Consider the following 22,219-nt stretch of genomic DNA (forward strand, 5'->3'; position numbering starts at 1 on the left):
AGATCATACTTCCTACCAAAAGTTTGTTCTCCATCTGTCATGACCAAGCTCACAGATGTATTCTGCTCTCAGTCTTCAATCCTAATAAATGGTTACCATCAGAGCTCTTTTGTAATTAACAACTGTTGTTAGATTGGTTCAAAAAAAAAAAGGTCCAGACAAATAACTTAAATATTTTGGCCATTAACATTTGTCAACTTTTACATTTCTAAAATGCTTGGGTGAGAAGGAGTTTGTTCTCTGAAAGTAATAATTTTTTTTAGCACTTGCCAAGCTGGGATTCTTAAAGATATCTGTATTTGCCTGACTGGGTTAGTGGATTTGTAAAGATTTGTACCTGCCTGGCTGGGCAAGTGGATTCTTGAAGATTTTGTACTTGCCTTGAAGATATTTCAACCAGTGGATTGTGCTACAAGGACTTGAGTACTAAGTACAATTCTAACCTACCCAGGCTGTCTGTCTCATGCTGGATTGATAATCAGATTTAGCTTCAATCCTTACCTAGAGTAGGCTGTCTCCAGCCAGTTTGATGACAGCGATTTGATGGTGGTCTTAAGTACCAGCTTTCATAAACATATTAAGACATTTTTTTTTTTCTTACTTTAGGAGCACTTTTTCTTGTAAGTTTATATTTTAGCCAATATTGTGAAATTTGTGGGTATCAAATTTAGTGGTCTGTTTAAAAGTTGCATATTTGTGAGTGCTCAAGTTTGCTCATTTGTTTATTCTTCTGAAAAAAAAAAAACCAAAACAGGAAAGTAATATAATACTGAAGGATGTTTATACCAATCATCTTACCATCATTCATTCCATGCCTTTCAGAGCAATCATGTTTAATTCCTACTACAGTAATTGGGCTGATCAGGCAAATTATTAATTACTCTCATTAAGCATAAAAACAGAAATCTGAACCAAAAATGCCGACATCATTCCGTGTGTATGCACAATCAAACAAGCTTACTATAAATGCCGACATCCTTTTTATATGTATGCACAATCAAACTCATGAGCATGTGAATCAATGCAAATGAAACGGCTATGTACTGGTTCATCTAGCTGAAATGTGATCTGGAAGAATGCAATTTGGTAGAAATAATGAATAAAGGAAAATCATCATCTAATATTTTTGGGAATAAACAAGGATTTAAGTGATGCTAAGCACAATTTGCACCGTTGAGTAATGTAATGTATATTTTATACCACGTGTAAACTCAAACTGGCCCGCGCATTAAGAATATTTATCTTTACTTAGTTTCATATTGGAGAAATCAGGAAATATGCAATGCAAAATAATAACAAAAATAACCCTAGTAATTTGTAACAGTTTGGTAAGTATTGGGACACAAAAAATGTATTTTTACATGCATATAAGTGTTGGGACACAGGAAAAAAATAATTATATTTTTCGTGTCACAAGATTCACAATAACTACATTAGTCGCAAAAAAAATTATTCAAGTTTACACTTTGGTCTGTGGACAAGCCAGGGCATCCCGTCTTCCAGGCTTTTATTTTTCCCTAAACTATTTGGCTTTTATGCAAGTATATATGGAATGTAGTATGTTATTCCTATACACAACCAATACAATACCACATCATTTTTGTGATATTTTTTATACATGGGATTTGTGTATAGGAGGCAGTAGTACTCTTTGATGTTTTCAAAGCACATCTTAGGGTCAGGCAGTTTTCTCATGTAAAGGAAAACACCATCATAACTTTGTGCTCGATGCATATTTGGAATCACAATATTTATCTACCAACAGATTCACCAATAAGGAACTAAAATTACACTTTCAAAAGTGACATAGATATACCACTAGACAAGGTCTCAATCAAAATCTACCTATATCCAAATAAGAAAAAGTCAATCATCTCCACACATTATAACATAACCTTCTGATGGATATGGTTAAAATGGGCTTCAGGAAAGCAGGATATGTATGTGTGTGTGTGTGTGTGTGTGTGTGTGTGTGTATATGTATGTATGTATGTATGTATGTATGTATGTATGTATGTATATATATGTATATATATATATATATATATATATATATATATATATATATATATATATATATATATATATAAATAACAGTATGCTCTTTTCAGCCATTTGTGCAACAGAATAAATAGTACTTGTGAGCAACAGAATAAAACAGGAATTAGAGCCACTCGGATCACATTTAGGTTAGAAATTATAAATCAATGAATGCATTGACTAAGTTCTGTGTACTTTTTATCACATTAAAGATTTCCGTTATTGAAATCTGTAGGGGGTACAAACAAACGGGGAAGTATAGTCAGATTATACAAATGCTATTGAAGAATGTGGGCTTAAAAAAGAAATAAAATGTGAACAAGATATTTCCATTGTTATATATACAGTGGAGCCTCGTTAATCCGGACACATTCGTTCCCAGTGAATATGTCTGGATTAACGAGTTTTCCGGATAATTGAATCATGCACATTTTTTATTTTACGATATCATCACACCGTATATATGTACACGTATATGCTAGCTTTAAATGTAATGTACTATATATTCAATAATGGTTGAAATAAATTAATACTTCTATTAATTTGTGTTTATTTCACATTATTATAACATGTGCTTGTACGTACATATACAGTAAATAGAAGTTTAGACAATTAACACATGGAACACATCACACTATGTTCATGTACATGTATGTACTGTACATACATTTATTATGTCAATTTCCTGAAGAAGTCTGTAACCTTTGTTTGCCTGGATTCTTTGGCGGATCTATCTGCAATGATTACTGATAGTGGCCATAGATTGTCAAGGGCTTCGCTATTGTGTTTTATTTCATCACTGGTGAAATTTGCTGACATCTGCTCAAAATACGAAATTAATGTTGCTATACTGTCCTTGGCTTGGTTGATGGTAATGTCTTTAACCTCGGGGTCGGTAGTGTCATCATCGTCTTCTTCATTATCATTGTCTGGAACCTCATCTTTAGATACCAGAGTCAAAAATTTATTTACCATATGTTATGTCAAAAAGCGTGGACAATTTGATCCCAGTGTGTTTATTTAATTATTAACACCCCCGTCGGCGACTAGCTAAAACAGACATTGTTTATACAATCGCTGGTTACAATATGGTCAAGCTACTTAGTTATTGATAGTGGCCATAGGTTCTCAAGGGCTTCACTACTGTGTTTTATGTATTATTCTTCTGATTGTATTTTCACATAAGATTTTTCGAATTTTCTTATTTTTGGACAGATTATTTCCGGATTATCAAGACAAGTTTTAATGTAATTTTACACTTTGGTCCCCAATTTTTATTTCCGGATCCAGAACGCGGATTTCTTGATTAATGGAGCAAATTAACGTTTGGGAATTCCGTTCCTGTTGAATTATGTCCGGATAGCGAGGTTTCTGAATAAACAGAATTCGGATTAACGAGGCTCCACTGTATATATATTTACACACACAGTCGAACACTGCTATAACGCGATAATTGGGGTCCACAAAATTGGATCGCGTTAATGCGGGGTTTTACAGTATTTTACTTTTTTCAGAGAACAGCTCACTGGCACATATATGTGAATTCATGTCTAATGTATATGATGAATAGGGTATCAACATCGTTTACTATCCTGCCGTCGTGGCATGCAGTTTATCCATAATGCACGTAATTCCATTGAAAAATTGCACAAAGATTTACAATATTCAATAATTTTTCCCCAGATCATTGTGTCTGAATTCAACATCTAATATACAGCATGAACAGAGCAACACCGTTTACTTGCCATCTGATATCGTACCGTCGGCGCTTGCAATTAATCTGTAATATATGTAATTCCATTGCAAAAATTGCATACATATTTAAACTATTCAATAATTTCGTCACACATCATTATGTGTCTGAATTCAATGGGAAAAATTAACATCAAAATTAAGTTAAGAAAGACGAAGCACGTGTACAGTTCATTATGTTCCAGGGTGTATGAACGGTGTCTGTGCAAATTTCATACTGCTAAAATTTCTCATATGTGTTGCCGTGTAAATTTGTCCATTGCAAATTTCCAGTAATTAATGCTTGTACGCCTATTCGTTTGAACGACTACAGCAAGAATAATTAACAATCAACACATGCTTTGAGCATGCACATAACTTTTACTTCAGATTTTGTGAATATCGAGAGAAACGTGTGAAAACTACTATACTAATCATTGCACAAAGTGCAGAAAACGACTTGCGTTTGTGAACTTGCTTTTCCATAACAGTAAAATAGTTTTATAAAAAAAATTAGGAAATTAATAACGAGTTCATAAACAAACACCATACCCATGTAAAACCCGAGAACTAAGTGCAGAAGGCCTGTAACGGTTACGAGTTACTTTTATAAATTTTTATAAGCTATATGCAAGTACAATTTCATACCCTTTCAATATCCAGCTAATAAAGCGGACATTATTACTTACTGCTTCTAATAATACCGCCAAGCTCAGCAAACATGTTGGCGGCTTTCATTTTTTGATGTTCATTAAATTGTGAGAATCTTTTATCAACTTCCGCATTGTCTGCTGCTTGGTTGTGTATGCAGTTAAAGAACAAACACATGTCGGCTATTGTTTGAGCAATGCTTGTATACAGAATTAATTGAAGACAATCACAAAGACGACTTACTGGCTTTACTCATGGATCAGTAATAAGTAACATTTCCGATAATGTTTATTTTGGCATAACACTTCAAGAATCTGGTGATATTGTTAAATTTTAGAATCTATGCCACGATCGTATTACATTAAGATTCATACGTGAACTCTTCCCCAAAAATGATAATAAATGTTTTGCACACTATTTCTTGTACTTTAAAAAAAAAAAATCCCGGTACAAGAAAAATACACATACATGTATTTAAAATTTCAGGAACCTCGCCACGATTATATTAAATTTGAATTCATACGCGATCTCTTCCCCATAATGATAATAAATTGTTATACACTATTTCATGTACTTTGAACAAAAAATATTTTGTCATGTGCAAACAAATACAGGAAATTTTGGGAGCCATGCCACAACCGTGTTATATCCAAATTCGCGTTAAAGCGGGGTTGCACTGTGTGTGTGTATATATATATATATATATATATATATATATATATATATATATATATATATCGATGGTATTAAAGCAAACAGATAATTGGTACTTTACCATGGCATCTGGTTAGGGGTACTAGGAATACTTTCTATATCTACTTGGTTTGCATTTCATTGCATCTTCAAATTTGTGGCCTAACTTGCCCCAAAAACCGATGAAATATGGTACCCCTTGAATTCAAACCAATTCACAAGCATACAGTAATTAATTTCTTTAATGACTATTTTTAAATACAAATAACAAACATCTTTATAAGTTTGAACCAAGGTTTTGCCTCTGGGTTAAAAAATATCTACAAAACGTATGTTCAAGCAAATACCAGAAATCAGCAAGAAGCTGGTTATGGTCAATACAGTATATCAATCTCTTACCTTGGCAGGTGAAACACGTATTCCATACAGGTCTACTTTTCTTGCCGTGTCCAGTAAATTGGCATCTGCTTCAGCTGGTGTCTCTCCACTAAAATGAAAGCAAAAGGTATTCTTTAACTACTGCTTATAAAGAAATACAATGTAAGCTCTTGAAATGCTACCACTTTGGCCAAAAAAGGTGTAATCTCCAAACACAGGTGGCCCCTATGAGGTTATAATACTATATAATCAATAAATCTGTGCATTAAGAATGTATGCATTTTTATTTGGTAGTGGGGGGATACTAGGCTCAAATATATGTCTCAAAATAAAAGTAACAACACAGAAACAGAAAGTAAAGAATATCCTGCCCCCTTTCATTAGCAGCATTTACATCCTCAAGAATTTTACTGGTTGATGATTATATATTCCTTTCACTTTACACATAAAGAATAGTGCATATGTATCATACATTCCTTTCACTTTATACAAAGGAAAAAGTGCAGATTGCTAAGTGAATTCTCCATTACATGACATTTTATTAAATCAAGATTCAACCTGTAATAAAAATCAGGAAGACAGTGAACCTGGTTTATAGTTAAGTTATAGAATGATAACAATTTGTCAAGTTTCATTAATTTTCAGTTGAGTTACTTCTTTTTGCAATAAATGCCATATGGCAGACTGAAATTTATGGTCCTACACCTTTATTATTTAATAGTCAACGTTGCTATCACACGAACGTTACGCTGAATACCTCCCATTACTCCTAGTACTATAGCTTTACTGGATGACATCATAATGCTGACATGACAATTATGTCAACTCAATTTGCACAGTAAACATGACTATGTTTGCATCAGACATCCTTAATTACAAAAACATCAACTTTCAGTTAGAAAAAAAAAATCTTTGCAGAAGATTAAAGCTCAATAAAAGACTCCATTTTTATCAAGATTGCCTTTTTTATCCATCAAGAAAGGATAAATCTTTACTATCTAAAAACCTCATTATGGGCTTTAATTAAGGTGTAGATGATGAATGGAGCTTTTGCAAAGGCAAGTTCAATAAAGAAAATAATTGGAATTTAATCCGATTATGTGTGTGCACAAAATCTGAGGCAAATAAAAATGAAGGACAGCTTTCCTTTCGTTCGAGTTAAGAAGACCATAGTGGAGACTTATGAAATATTCTCCAAATTCCATTCTACACTGGAATTTCCCCAAAATTCTTTTTATATTATATACACTTACATAATAGCTCTGAGTTCTGGTTCATATGCAGACAAGTGAAAAACCAATGCATGTCCATCCCTTTCGGTTCCACATAATTAATAACTGCTTCAATTGGCAATGAATAATCACTGATTGTCAATTATAACTCTGAGTACAGTGCAATTACTGCATATGAAAATACTGATGCAAATTAACAATAGGTCTGCTTGATTTGGTTAAAACTCTCTATTAACCATCACAATAAAATGCACCAATACAAGAAATGACACAGAATATTAAACAACATTTAAATTGCATATATAAAGCTGTAAATCTCCTTCATGGCAATACATTTTATATGTCTGATACGTTTAGAAATGGCTGACAGTATTTAAATAATAAATACAAAAGTACGCTGAAAGAATATTGGCTCAATGAAGACTAAAACTGTAAAAGACTCAGAAGTATACATGTATTGGAAAATTGTAAACTATATAATTAACTGTTAAATATATTCATGGTTGTTTTATGCTCAGTAAATTGTACTGTATACCATGTAACCCTCCAACCAGTATGAGATAAATACCAAGTATGAGAGTAAGCAGGTTGAAGAATTACAAAGATATGACAACAGAGAGCATACATTAATGTTTTGAATTGTCTTAAATTGCCCAACAAACCACAACCAATCATTTAAAATGAATTTTTCAAATTAAACTTTGTTTTTTCAAAAAAAAGGAAAGTTTACTTGCACAGGCCTCTTCACCCTCCAAGAAAACAGGAATGTTCCAGTATCATAGCAAGCCAAGAGTTGATTAGATACGGTCATTCAAATTACAGTGCATTGATATTGCATTGCAGTAATTGTGGAATGGATTTTATGTTCCAGTATCATAGCAAGTCAAGAGTTGATTAGACAAGGTCATTCAAATTACAGTGCATTGATATTGCTATGAAGTAATTGTGGAATGGATTTTATTCTGACTTGGATCATTTAACACACAATAAGGAATGATCACTATTTTGATGAATAGAGCAAAATTGATCCAATAAAGAAAACAAAGCTGATGTTCTAGAGAGTCCATTAAACATAAAACTATTTGTGCCTGCTTTACATTTCATGACAGGAGGCATTTACAGTGTGGAACCACTTTACTACTTTTGCTGAGTCAACTAACAGACAGAAAAAATATAAAATTAATACTAGAAAAATCTACTATTTTCTATATAATGCATTTTTAAACCACACTGAACATAAATTTATATGACAGCTACCTGTAAACCTTTTCTCTGCCTGGAGTTGATTTTTCAGTACTAATTATGTTCATTACGTATTTAGACAGTAATAATCGTGACATATATGAATAAAAACAGATATACAATCTATTGACAAAGTAAAAAATCCTGGGTAAGATTTAGGCTACATTTTCAATGGACTACAAGAAAACCACTATGATGGATTATACATGTATTGCAAGAATCAAGGTTCCAGCTGTAATGTGCACTTCGAGGTGTTCTATTTTCACCAACTAAAGGGACAAATCTTGCAGTTAGAATTTACTTTCTGAACTGTTTGTCATTTTTTGTACACCAAAATCATTCTGCTGAGTGGAAATATTTCAATTATGGATAAGATCTCTCTTATAGTTTTGTACAATTAATTTCCAAATTGGATACAAGGTTTTTGATAAAAGTTGAAGACAAACAAATGCCAACACAATATCATGTTGCATGTGCTACAGCTTTAAGATACACTGAAACAAGACTTTGGAAAAAAATACAAAGCTCACATAAAGACTGTCTATTTATCCACCAAAGAAAGACTACAGCTATTGCTATTTCACATAAAACAATATGCTTAGTAATGTAGGAGACAATGACTTACATTAAAGTCTTCCAATGATATCAGGACTCTTTTTTTATGGCTATATATTGTACAGGACTGGGAGGGAGGGATGGACACTTTATTATGCCCATTTCAAAAACAAATTTATCTAAAACTGATGAATAAAAATCAACAACCAACCAACCAATCAACTAATCAATTTAAAAAAATAAATTACTCTACTCACACATGCTGTTTGTGATATTCACAGATTTTCCGTTCTAAGGCCTCTGTCTGGTTAGGAACATATTTCAGTCCATAAGCACTGAGGTAGGTATGATCGTCATACTCTTCGATGGGGTAGTCTCCAATTTCCGCTGTAAACAATAAAAGCAAAACATACTGAAACCTTGGTAATCTACAATCCATTTTCTGGAATGTGCCACTATTCTTTTTATGATTATGGAAACTGATTTCATTTAGAGTACAAATTTGAAACTTTAAGGTGCTGCAGAGCCAATTTTTTGGGTTCAGTTGTTACATTTACATTTATTAAACTTTACCTTTAGTTGGCATTAGATTGCCACTACTGTGCTAAGGTACTTCAAATGCTACAAAAGCCTGGAAAAAGATACACATATTATGAGGTAAACTCAAATCTGATAGAAAAGTATACAAGCTTCACCATTTCACCTTTATTAGACCTCTCCTGAAGTACTGGGATACTGTTTTGGATAAATGCAGTCAGTTATAAGAAAATATACTAAAATAAATACAAGCTGATGTGACGATGCCATATGCTAGAGTTCTGCAGTTAAAAAAAAAAGAAAAAATAAAGAGAAAAAAAAAAAACAAAAGACAACAAACTGCTATAAGCATAGAATGATCGGATTTGTTGTTGTTGTTGTAGGGTTTAACGCCATATTTCAGCACACGATAGGCTATACATGGTGGCCAGTATTAACGGTGGAGAAAAAACACGGGAAAACTCCAGAAAGAACCACTGACCCACGAGACGCTACTGGCAAGCTTTCTCACATACCCACATTAGCCGAATCCGAGACTCGAACCCATGCAGACAGAGGTGAGATGGCAGTGCTCCGTAACGGAAAGCGCTTTAGACCACTCAGCTGATCCGATTTGTAAAATGCACATTAATAAGACTGATGGATAGCTTCAGGTTTTGGTTGCACCAAGTGTCCAGTAGGTAAGTAATAAAGTTCCTGACAGACCAAACCTCCAAGTGTGTATTGCCAAGACAAATTACAATGAAATTCATTTTTACCAAGGACCATTACTGAATGGAATTTTCTACATTTGGAGAATGGGAACAACTGATCATTGTATTCCTTTCCGTTATACTTAACCAGGAATTTAGAAAAAGTCACAGCCTATAACTGTCAAGGCGACATATTATGAAAAGTTTAAAATACAGTACTCCCTTAGCCTAAGGCCCTTCATTATAACAGTTCTAGTAAAAAGGTCCTTCATTATAACACAGTTCTAGTAAAAAGGTCCTTCATTATAACAAAGTTTTGGTTATAAGGCCATTCATTATAACACAGTTCTGGTTATAAGGCCCTTCATTATAACACAGTTCTAGTTATAAGGCCATTCATTACAACAAAGTTCTAGTTATAAAGTCTTCATTATAAGACAGTTCTAGTTATAAGGCCTTTCATTATAATAGTTCTAGTTATAAAGCCATTCATTATAACACAGTTCTGTTACAAGGCCCTTCATTATAACACAGTTCTAGTTATATGGTCATTAATTATAACACAGTTCTAGTTATAAAGCCATTGATTATAACACAGTTCTGGTTATAAGGCCCTTCATTATAACACAGTTCAAGTTATAAAGCCATTTGTTATAACACAGTTGCAGTTATATGGCCATTCATTATAACACAGTTCTGGTTATAAGGCCCTTCATTATAACACAGTTCTAGTTATATGGCCATTACTTATAACACAGTTCTAGTTATAAAGCCATTCATTATAACACAGTTCTGGTTATAAGGCCCTTCATTATAACACAGTTCAAGTTATAAAGCCATTTGTTGTAACACAGTTCTAGTTATAAAGCCATTCATTATAACAGTTCTGGTTATAAGGCCATTCATTATAACACAGTTCTGGTTAAAAAGTGAGTATGATCATGGATCACATTTTACCGAGTGGTAGCAAATGTACATGTATACTGTACTTCAATATAACGCAATCTCACTTTAAGGTGGTATACTCCATGGCTCTCATGCAGAAGATTATAATTAGCACTTTAAATGTGGCTTTTACAGTGTTCCTTTCAATACCTACATTTTGGGTTTGACTGAAAACCAGAAATTGTATCTAGACTGTTCCCACTTAAGTGCATTCTTATGATATTCTATCAAACGTTATAATCTGCTAAGTAAAGTTTACCAATTGTAATACTCTTGTCAGTATGGTATACCAATTGTTATACTCTGGTAAATACAGTATATCAATGCTATACTATGATAAATACAGTGTATTAATTGTTATACTTGGCAAATACAGTATAGCAAATGTTACACTCTGATAAATACTTGGTAAATACAGTATATCAACTGTTATACTCTGGCAAATAAATTATATCAAATTTATATATATATATATATATATATATATATATATATATATATATATATATATATACACACACACACACTGAACTACCTTGCACAACATAGGAGATTAGAAGTGCCACTGTGTTTTCACTGCATGGCAGATTTCCACGCATTAGGTCACGTTTTATTTGCAAGGCCAACAGGTACCTGTAACATAAATATGAAAATTTTAGGTTATGAAAAACTCCAAAGTTCCAGCTAATACACTACATCAAAAAAATATGATACTGCAATATGATATTCCTAATCAGTAATGTTAATTCTGAAATTCTGTGACAAATAGAGGATAGGACATATAAATCAAGAGAAAGATAAACAAGTCAGAATCATGGAACTTTGTGGTTTTGTTTAACTTTCAAAGCACTGGTCATTAAAACTGATATACTTCAAGTGCCATAAAAAAAAATTTAAGCGTGGGTGAGAATGTCATACTCTACAAGTTTTGAGATTGTTTTGGACTGGGTTCAAAGTAATCTTGGACTCCTAAATATAATGATAATTTAAAAGTTTTATACATTTTGCTGTGTGCAAACATCTGCTTATATCAAACTGAGCATGACTGCTCTTCTTACAGGATCTGTTACTGAGGATAGGGTTACCCTGCTATAACATGGCTGTTGGGGTCCACAGAACCTGACCATGTTATAGACTGAAATGTAAATAATGAAGTTAGCTGAAGAAAATGATGTATGTATTGAAAAAATGGCCACCAACTATGGGAGACTAGTAAAACTGGGTGCAAAAATACATGCTTTTGATTAAATGAAAACAAACTAGTCTGAAATAAACATGTATATTGAAAACTTATATCTGTGTAGTGCAATCCATAATCTGTCAAGTATTGTACATGTTTATGAAAAATCCATGAATTCAAGTATAGATCCAAAGTTTGTCAATTGTAGCATGACTACTGCAATCTGTTACAGCATTCAGTACTCAGGCCAGATGTTAGCCTAACTTGATTCTATATAACAATGCACTTTTCAAATGGTTTGTCAATATGAACAAAATTGGATCTCATTAATATCAGGGTCGTGTTAATGCAGGGTTTTACAGTATTTTACTTTTTTCACAACTCATTGGCACATATACGTGTATTCATGTCTAATGTATATGATGAACAGAGTATCAACACCGTTTACTATCGTGCCGTCATGGCATGCAGTTCTTCCATAATGCATGTAATTCCATTGAAAAATTGCACAGATTTATAATAATCAATAATTTTGTCCCAGATCATTGTGTTGGAATTCAACATCTAATATACAGCATGAACAGAGTATTAACACCGTTTACTTGCCATCTGATATCGTACCGTCTGGGCTTGCATATACATGTAATTCCATTGCAAAAATTGCATAAATATTTAAACTATTCAATAATTTTGTCCCAGATCATTATGTGTCTGAATTCAATGGGACAATTAACCGCAAAGTTAGGTTAAGAAAGACGAAGCACGTGTATGGTTCATTATGTTCCAGGGTCTATGAATGATGTCTGTACAAATTTCAAACTGCTAAAATTTTCCCATATGCGTTTCTGTGTACATTTATCCACTGCAAATTTCCAAAACTTAACGATTGTATGCCTATTCATTTGAATGACTACAGCAAGAATAATTAACAATCAACACATGCTTTCAGCGTGCATTTAACTTTTACTTCAGATTTTGTGAATATCGGAAGAAACGTGTGAAAACTACTAAACTAATCATTGTGCAAAATGCAGAGAATGACTAGCGTTTGTGAACTTGCTTTACCATAATGGTAAAATATTTTTATGAAAAATAGGAAATTAATAATGAGTTCATTAACAAACACTATACCCATGTAAAACCAGAGAACTAAGTGCAGTAGGCCTGCAATGGTCACGAGTCACTTTCATCAATTTTTTTAAGCTGAACGCATGTCCAATTTCATACCCTTTAAAGTTCCAGCTAATAAAGCGGACATTATTTACTGGTAAACTGATTGCGTCTAATAACTTTGCCAAGCCCAGCAACCATGTTGGTGGCTTTTGTTTTTTGATGTATCTTTAATTGTGAGAATCTTTTATCAACCACCGCAATGTCTGCTGCTTGGTTGTGTATGCAGTTAAAGAAGAAACACGTTAGCTATTGTTTGGGCAACGAATGTATACAGAATTAATTGAAGACAATCACAAAAACGACTTAATGGCTTTACTCGTGGATCAGTAATAAGTAACATTTCCAATTACGTTTATTTTGGCAAAACACTTCAAGAACCTGGTGAAATTGTTAAATTTCAGAAGCTACGCCATGATCATATTATATTAAAATCCATACGTTAGCTCTTCCTAAAAATGATAATAAATGTTTTAAACACTATTTCTTGTACCTAAAAATAATACTTTTTTCCCAGTACAAAAAAATTACACGTACATATATGCATTTAAAATTTCAGGAACCATTCCACGATCATATTGTACACAAATTCATACATGAACTCTTCCCCAAAATGATAATAAACGTTTTACACACTATTTCTCATATTTTAAAAAAAAAATCCCAGTACGAGAAAAATACATGTACATGTATTTAACATTTTAGGAACCACGCCACGATTGTATTATAACAAATTCATACACAATCTTTTCCCCAAAATGAAAATAAATTTTTTATACACTATTTCATGTAATTGGACCAAAAAATATTTTTTTTCATGTGTGAATGGATACACAAAATTTTGGGAGCCACACCATGACCGCATTATATCCAAATTCGCGTTATCACAGGGCACGTTATAGCGGGGTTGCACTGTACATATTCCAGTGCGTGTTATATCAAGTTTGCAGCTTCCATTAATGGTGCCTCTGAATTTCTCCTATCCAGCCAACAATGTCACCAAAAAAACTCCACTAGATGGTATATTTTGCCCAGCACAATCCCAGAATGAACTTTTATTTAACATGTTATTTTCATACTTTTAAGAAGAAAAAATATTTTTTCGTGCACAATAAAAATACATACATATGAAATTTCTGGAGCCATAATCGTGTTATATCCAAATTTTTTAAGGAGCATGCTATAATAGGGTCATGCTGGTCAAGAATTATATACAAAGTATTTACAATATGGATTTTTTAATCATGACAAAACCCGCACTCGAGCTGCAAGTGTAATTCTAATGTCCAGCATATCTGATATTACAAAACTGCACGTATCAAACCAGCTAAAACCAGGTTGACCATCAAGAATGTGTATTAAAGAATACATTGTCCTGAAAGAACTCTAAACCAACTTCTATACCACTATCTACAAAAGCACTTAATTAACCCACATTCTACCTCAAAAGAAGCAAATCACAGTGAAAGATTAGTTTCAATTACATGCTCTCTGGGCTGGTACCTTTGGGACGCAACTTGTGAGAAATGGTACAATCCTGAACACCAGTAAAAATGTGAGGCTTTGCCACAACAGAAATATTACATTCCTGATAATAAGTGGGGCCTTTCTTTGAGTGATTCCATGTCAAGAATTGTCCTTTTTTTCCTTTAATCAAGAGGGCATTAACACATGCATGGATTTGATGGTGCAACAGCTGACACACCTTAAACCTAACCTTAAACAGCACAGAATATCTTTCTCAATTTCAAAAATTAAAAACATAAATTTCACAATTCCTGCATAGCGGAACCTTAGATCAACCTGGAAACAATAGACAGCAGTCTGCCTTCCCACACTTTTCCTCCCCTGCCATGGACAGACACCAATTATCAGCGTGTAATGTGCACATAAATGTTTCCTAATAATCACATGAGTGAGTGAGCACCATTCCCACTCATCCCATCTAGTGAAACAGATTTTTATTTCTAAAACATGAGAGTGTGTTGGATCCATTCCCACTCATGTCAGCCCTCCATTCAGCCCATTAGGGACCTATATGGATCCACAGCCTGAGGCTAAATTAACAGTGCTTCTTGAGCACATAAATGCCTGGGGGATGAGGCACTGATTCCTTCCCCCAGGAACAATTAACAGGCCGTAGTGCGGTCATAAATCCGAGGTATGTGCACTTAATGTGCGCACACCTCGCTAATCCAATAAGAGATAGATAGATAGCTGACACACCAATTCTCTCCTAATTGATGGGCAACTGATGGTCAATTACTGTAATGTATAATACCTGAACAGTATGCCTTGAATTGAAACAACAATTAGTTCTATTGTTGACTTATGCATCTGAAACATTTTCCAATTTAGGATCAACTAAGTATCATAAGATGTCTGCTGGTGAAAACTCCTGATGATATAGCCATAACTTTGGGAGTAAAAGTTTCAGTACAGCCTCCATGTTGACCATATTGTGGGTTAGTCATTTTCATTTACTACCAATCAGGCAATGTAAGAACTCTTCTGATGAAAACCCCAAGTTAGAATTACCTTCTATTTAAGAGTAGTGAAAACAAGATTTTCAAGATGCCCACATACTTGACATCAGATGAGAACCATTTTTATTTAAGATGGACATTATAAATCTTTCAGTGAAAACCCCATGGTGATATCACCCTTCATTCAAGAGAAGTAGTGAGTTGGCCATTGTGGCAGCCATATTAAACATCAGTACCATTTTCATTTAGGACTAACCAGACATGATAAGAAGTCTTCTAGGGAAAACACCATGTCTATATGACTTTCCATTCAGGACACATGGTACTAATTGTATAGAAAAATGGGAACCAGCCTGGAAATGGGTGAACATAAAATAGAGTATATATCGGTTTGGGTGACCAGGACTGGTTGATAATGAAAGTTATTTTGTAGGAGAAAGACTCTTCTGAGAGCTTATCCTAATTGTAAGTGATACAAAATACAGACATTGCTTTCTTGATCGATTTTCAGTTCTTTAACAGTCTTGAGTTTGGAACACTCATTACTGAACTTAGCACTTGACTCTTCTGTACAGAACTGAAAGCACTTGTTTCAAAAACATGTAGTTAAAATGCCACTGCTCATATCCATTTCTCTACACAGAAGCTGACGTCCATGTTTCATCTATAATGATAAATATAGGTTTGATCATGAGCACTCAGAAATTTTAAGTTATTGAAATTTTAATATCATGGTGTTTGCATAGGTTTACTATGGGAACTGAATTAGTATTACGAGTCCTGTAGTTAGCTAGAGCAATACAGTGACTCCACATATGCAAGTGCAATTAACTTTACTATAAATGCAATCATACTGTTATATTTGTGGATAACAAACAAAATTAATACCTTCTGCAAATAACAGTGACTTTCAGTGGGATATTAACTCATTCGGCCCCAGAGGTTTTTGTCGTTTTCGCCTGAAATGCGCGTAGAAAGACATTTGGGGGGCTATTTCTGAATACATCATAATACATCACTTTCAACAGATTTTCCATGAGACTAATGCCTAGTTGTATTAGAAACATCATTTTTCATTGGTTATTTTGCTTGCGCATGAGCAGAAGGGTAAAAGTTGGAGTTCCCTTTTTTTTTAAAGCTTAATGGACCCATCATTTTCGTATGCAGACCGCTCTTTATTCCAAACGCCACCTTATCCTAGTTTTTGCAAAGGTACACCTGTCTGTGTGCAGTTCAGACCTGTGGTCTAAGGTTGACGTTGCCCGGGGTGGGAGTGGGAGACAAGCGCCCCAGTCCTCCAAAAAATGCCCCATACGGCTGGCGTCTCTGACTGCCTCTGTCAACTAAAATCCAGCTCCTTGCCTTCGCGAGTGGCTTAGATGTGAAGCCCGGCAGATCATGTTTTCTACTAACAGGAGAAGGGGTGAAGGCGGCCCACTGGCGCCTTAAAACCAGTTGCTTCGGGTAGATGGGACTCGTAAACCTTGGATGGTAGCTCATCTAGGAGAAGGAAAACTCCAATTCCAAACCTCTGCTGCCTTGTGGCTATACCCACTCATGGGAAAGGCTAAGGGAGTAAACCGGGACAGAAAATCCGGAGATGGAGTCCCTAAGGCGGTCTGACATTGACTTCAATGTCATTCTGGCAACTCCTGCGACGCCGTTGGTGCCAAGCTGTATCGGCGTTCGTCGTTCCCTTGGGCACACCAGCTGCGTGGAGAGGGGGGATCTGCTGCATGGACAACAGCTGATTCTCCATACCACCCTGCCCAGGCTTCATAGCTCCACTGGAGAGGACACTCCATCATCGTCATACGGCGTCGGCACAACACGAGAAGTAGCAGTTTACCGGTTCTAAGTCAAAGCTCGATTGGCGTAGAGCTTGGCGCCAGGGGTTACTTCTGACGGTGGGAGAGGTCATCAGGTCTCACTGGACAGCTACCGCCCGCCTCAAGCTGGGCAGCCCCCAGTCAGTAAGGTGCTGCCCGCCATGGCCTGCCTGCTTCACTGGGTGCGTGCAGCTTAGAGAACCATCTCGACAAGTGGGCCACAAAACTCCGCACCAGGAAAGACTAAAAGAAGAAATAAGAAGACTCCAACTCTTCGTTTTGCAACCTGGAACATCAGGACCATGTGCCCTGGATTGACCGCTGACATACAGCAGATCGACGATGCATGGAAGACTGCCGTCATTGACAGAGAACTCTCCTGACTGAACATTGACATTGCCTGCCTCCAGGAGACCCGACTGGCTGGCAGCGGCACAATCAGGGAAGCCAATTACACGTTCTTTTGGCAGGGGAAGCCCTTGGATGAACCTAGGCAGCATGGTGTAGGCTTCGCCGTAAAGAACACGCTACTTGCCTTCATTGAACCTCCATCATCAGGTACTGAGAGAATCCTTGCCCTCCGGCTGTCAACATCCTTAGGCCCGGTCAACATCTTCAGCGTGTACGCCCCAACCCTCTGTTCCACCTACAAGGAGAAAGACAGGTTTTATGAGGCTCTGGATCAGGCAATATCCAGTATCCCCAACAATGAAAGCCTTTACTTACTAGGAGACTTCAATGCTAGAGTGGGAGCTGACCATGAGGCCTGGTCCACCTGTCTCGGCAAGATCAACGAGAATGGTCAGCGACTGCTGGAAATGTGCTGCTCCCACAGCCTATGTGTGAACAACACTTTCTTCAAATGCAAGGAGATCCACCAGGTGTCGTGGAGACACCCACGTTCATGCCACTGGCACCAGCTAGACCTCGTCATCACCAGGCATGCAGAACTGGCCAGTGTCCTCCTCACCTGCAGCTACCACAGTGCCGATTGTGACACGGACCATTCCCTCATGGCCAGCAAGGTGCGAATATTACCCAAGAAGCTGCACCATGCCAAGAAGAAGGGTAACCCATGCATCAACACCTGCTGTGCAAGCAACCCAGAGAAAACACAACAGTTCATCAGCAAACTGAAGGAAGCCCTCACCAAAGTGACACCTGATGACACCATTGACTCCAAGTGGTCCCATATCCGTGACTCTGTGTACAATTCAGCCATCACAGCTTACGGGAAGAGGGAGCGAAAGAATGTTGACTGGTATGAGGCAAACTGGGAGGAGACGGAGCCCGTGACTGAGGCAAAGAGTAGAGCCCTCCTGGCATACAAGGCTGCACCTAGCCCCAGAACACTACAAGCCCTCAGGATTGCAAGGAACAATGCCCAGAAGACTGCCCGCCACTGTGCCAACACCTACTGGCTGAACCTTTGCAACAGTATACAGACAGCTGCTGACACCGGGGATACAAGAGGAATGTATGAGGGTATCAAAAAGGCGACAGGCCCCCCCAGCTACAAGACCGCACCCCTCAAGTCCAAGACGGGTGAAGTCATCACAGACCAGGGGAAACAACTGCAGCGATGGTTAAGCACTATCTCGAGCTATATGCAACTCAACACAATGTCACTGGAACTGCCCTGGATGCCATTCCAGACCTGCCTGTCATGGAGGAGCTAGACACACAGCCCACCCTGGAAGAGCGCGGAAAAGCCATCGATTGCCTTGCCTGTGGGAAGGCTCCTGGAAGCGACGGCATTCCGCCTGAAGTCCTCAAGAGCGGAAAACCAGCACTGCTCCAGCCCCTACACACACTTCTCTGCCTTTGCTGGGAACAGGGATACATCCCACAGGACATGCGCGACGCCAATATAATCACTTTGTACAAAAACAAAGGAGACCGTAGCGACTGCAACAATTATCGGGGCATCTCCCTCCTCAGCATCGTTGGAAAGGCTTTCGCCCGTGTTGCCTTGGCACGCTTGCAGATCCTAGCCTCCCGCGTCTACCCAGAGTCCCAGTGTGGATTTCGAGCCGGCAGGTCAACTGTAGACATGATCTTCTCACTACGTCAGCTGCAGGAGAAGTGTCGCGAGCAGCAGATGCCCGTCTACATTGCCTTCATTGACCTGACAAAGGCGTTTGACCTGGTTAGTCGGAGTGGACTCTTCAGACTCCTGCAGAAGATCGGCTGCCCCCCACGTCTGCTTGCTGTCATCATGTCGTTCCACGTGAACATGCACAGCACAGTGTGCTTCAATGGCGCAACATCTGAAGCATTCCCAGTCATCAGCGGAGTCAAACAAGGCTGTGTCCTTGCGCCGACGCTCTTTGCCATCTTCTTCTCCATGCTTCTCCAGTACGCATTCAAGGACTGCAGCGAGAGAGTGTACATCCATACCAGGGCTGACGGCATGCTGTTCAACATCGCCAGTCTCCGTGCTAAGACTAAAGTCACAGAGGTACTCATCCGTGAATTGCTCTTCGCCGACGATGCAGCCTTGACATCACACATGGAAGATGGACTGCAGCAGCTGGTATGCCGCCTCTCCCATGCTTGTAAGGAATTTGGACTGACCATCAGTTTGAAGAAAACGAACGTCATGGCGCAGGATGCAGACTCCCCTCCCTCTGTCACCATCGATGGGTACAACTTGGAAGTTGTCGAGAACTTCACATACCTCGGGTCTAACATCTCCAGCTCACTCTCCATTGATTCTGAGGTGAACGGCAGGATTGCCAAGGCAGCAGCAGTGATGGCCAGACTTAAGCAGAGAGTCTGGAACAACCGCAACCTCACAGAGAAGACCAAACTGCGTGTCTACCAAGCCTGCGTACTCAGCTCACTTCTCTACAGCAGCGAAACATGGACCACCTATGCAAGACACGAGAGGAAACTTAACAGCTTCCACCTGAGATGTTGTGGCTCATTCTGCACATCCAATGGCAGGACAAAGTACCCAACACAGAAGTTCTAGAATGCGCCAACATGAACAGCATGTTCTCCATTCTCAGCGAGAGGCACCTTCGCTGGCTTGGCCATGTCAAAAGAATGGACCCAGGTCGCATTCCCAAGGACCTGTTATATGGGGAGTTAGCAGAAGGTGCACGACCAACTGGACGACCACATCTGCGCTTCAAAGATGTTTGCAAGAAGGATATGAAGACGGCAAACATCAATGTCAACGACTGGGAGAGCTGTGTAAACAACCGTTCCAGCTGGCGCCTAGCTGTCAGGCAGGGAGTTCAAAACGCAGAGGAAGAGAGAAGAATAAAACAAGCTGAAAAGAGAGCTAGAAAGAAGGATAGACAAAAGCTTACTTTGGAGCTACGCCATCGTCTCCCGTAGACGGACGGATGCCAAGAAGAACAAGAACAAGACACCTGTCTGTGTGCAGTTCAGACCAGTCTGCCTAATCTGAGGCCAAAAGGTCTAAAATCCGGACACAAAACTGCATTCTGACCACGAGCAAATTTTGGGTGGAAAAAAAAACCGGGTCCAAAAAATGAGGTTTTTCTCTCTGTATTTTGTAGTGCAACTAGAACTTCCAGATTATTTGGCATCATTTTAGAGCTATAGCTGTCTGCTTTTTTGTAATACCACCCACACTGGTGTATCTTAAATGACCTTGATGCTGCAGAGCTCGGAAATAGGGTACAGCCTCATCACACCTACAGACGGGATTGGGGCCGAATCAGTTAAACATATATTCAGCTATATCAGCTGTTGCCACAAAGGGGGAGGGGGTGCAGTGTGTAGAGTGTGTAGCTTTGATTACAGTAGGTAGAGTATTTTGCACATTGGTTAATATCTATACAATTACTTATATAAAGTTTATACAATTTACCATTTATAGAGTAATTATAGTGACCAATATATTTTCTAATTGTGTTCTGAAACATAATGCTTCAGACAGGATCACTTAGGTCTCTTCACCATGCTTAATGGTGATGAACTCTCATGACTTTGCATCCCACTAATTTCCTTCAGTGAATGTTTTGAAACTTCAGATTTTGCATTTTAATGGACTTATGTCTACCTTACTTTACTTTTAAATTATATGTTTTCTGGGGGGAATTTTAGGTAATTTTTGTCATTTAAATCTCTTTTCCTGTAATAATACATGTACATATAGATGGTCACCTTGACCTTTTACTCATTAATTACATAATATGACAAGGCTGGTAATATATTTCAGTATTATATTGAAGAGAGATAAATGGTGATATTAAAATAGATGACTTATTGGACAGCTTTATTTTATTATTTTTTTTCCTGATTTTCTTAAATAAAGCTCAAATACTTAAAATGTTGCCTGAAAAGCACCACTGATATATATAGGTGAACATGAACTTGCAATATAATTTAATTTTCATTAATGTAATCTTTGACAAGCAGAACTATGCACATTGCTTACTCATGCATGGAACTACTATTGTTAGGTCTGTCAAGAAAATCAAGGGTGAATATAGGACACATGGTACTAATGATATGGAAAAATGGGAACCAGCCTGGAAATTGGTGAACCTAAAATAGACTATATATGGGTTTGGCTTGCCAGGATTGGTTAATAATGTAAGTTATGTTTTAGGAAAAAGAATCTTTTGAGAGCTTATCCTAGTTGTAAGTGAAAAAATAATAAAGACATTGTTTTATTGATGGAATTTCAGTCCTTTAACAGTCCTGAGTTTGGAACACTCATTGCTGAATTAGCACCCGACTCTCTGGTGCAGAATTGAAAGAACGTTGCAAACACATGTAGGTCCAGAAAATGCTGCGGCTCATATCCCTTTCTTTTTGGGAGGAGTAGTGATAACAAGATTTTTGAGATGGCTGCCATGTGGCCATATTTCACATC

At 37.2% G+C, this 22,219-nt stretch overlaps 1 protein-coding gene across 4 annotated transcripts in view; it reads right to left on the reverse strand.

Moving 5' to 3' along the window:
• Nucleotides 1-22,219, reverse strand: part of LOC149798644 (FERM, ARHGEF and pleckstrin domain-containing protein 2-like) — a 290,202-nt gene that overhangs the window by 117,755 nt on the left and 150,228 nt on the right. For all 4 annotated transcript variants that reach the window (XR_016421008.1, XM_089957482.1, XM_089957479.1 and 1 more), the window contains 3 exons: nucleotides 11,232-11,329; nucleotides 8,780-8,909; nucleotides 5,515-5,602 (listed from right to left, as the gene is read on the reverse strand). Coding sequence is in view for 3 of the 4 variants with exons in the window: in XM_089957482.1 (XP_089813608.1) it covers nucleotides 5,515-5,602; nucleotides 8,780-8,909; nucleotides 11,232-11,329 (316 nt within the window). In the remaining variant the exon portion in view is untranslated. The remainder of the gene's footprint in view (nucleotides 1-5,514; nucleotides 5,603-8,779; nucleotides 8,910-11,231; nucleotides 11,330-22,219) is intronic.

Source organism: Sinohyriopsis cumingii, chromosome 5 (assembly GCF_028554795.1).
Source record: "Sinohyriopsis cumingii isolate HCF-2022 chromosome 5, ASM2855479v2, whole genome shotgun sequence".
Taxonomy (NCBI): Eukaryota; Metazoa; Mollusca; class Bivalvia; order Unionida; family Unionidae; genus Sinohyriopsis; species Sinohyriopsis cumingii.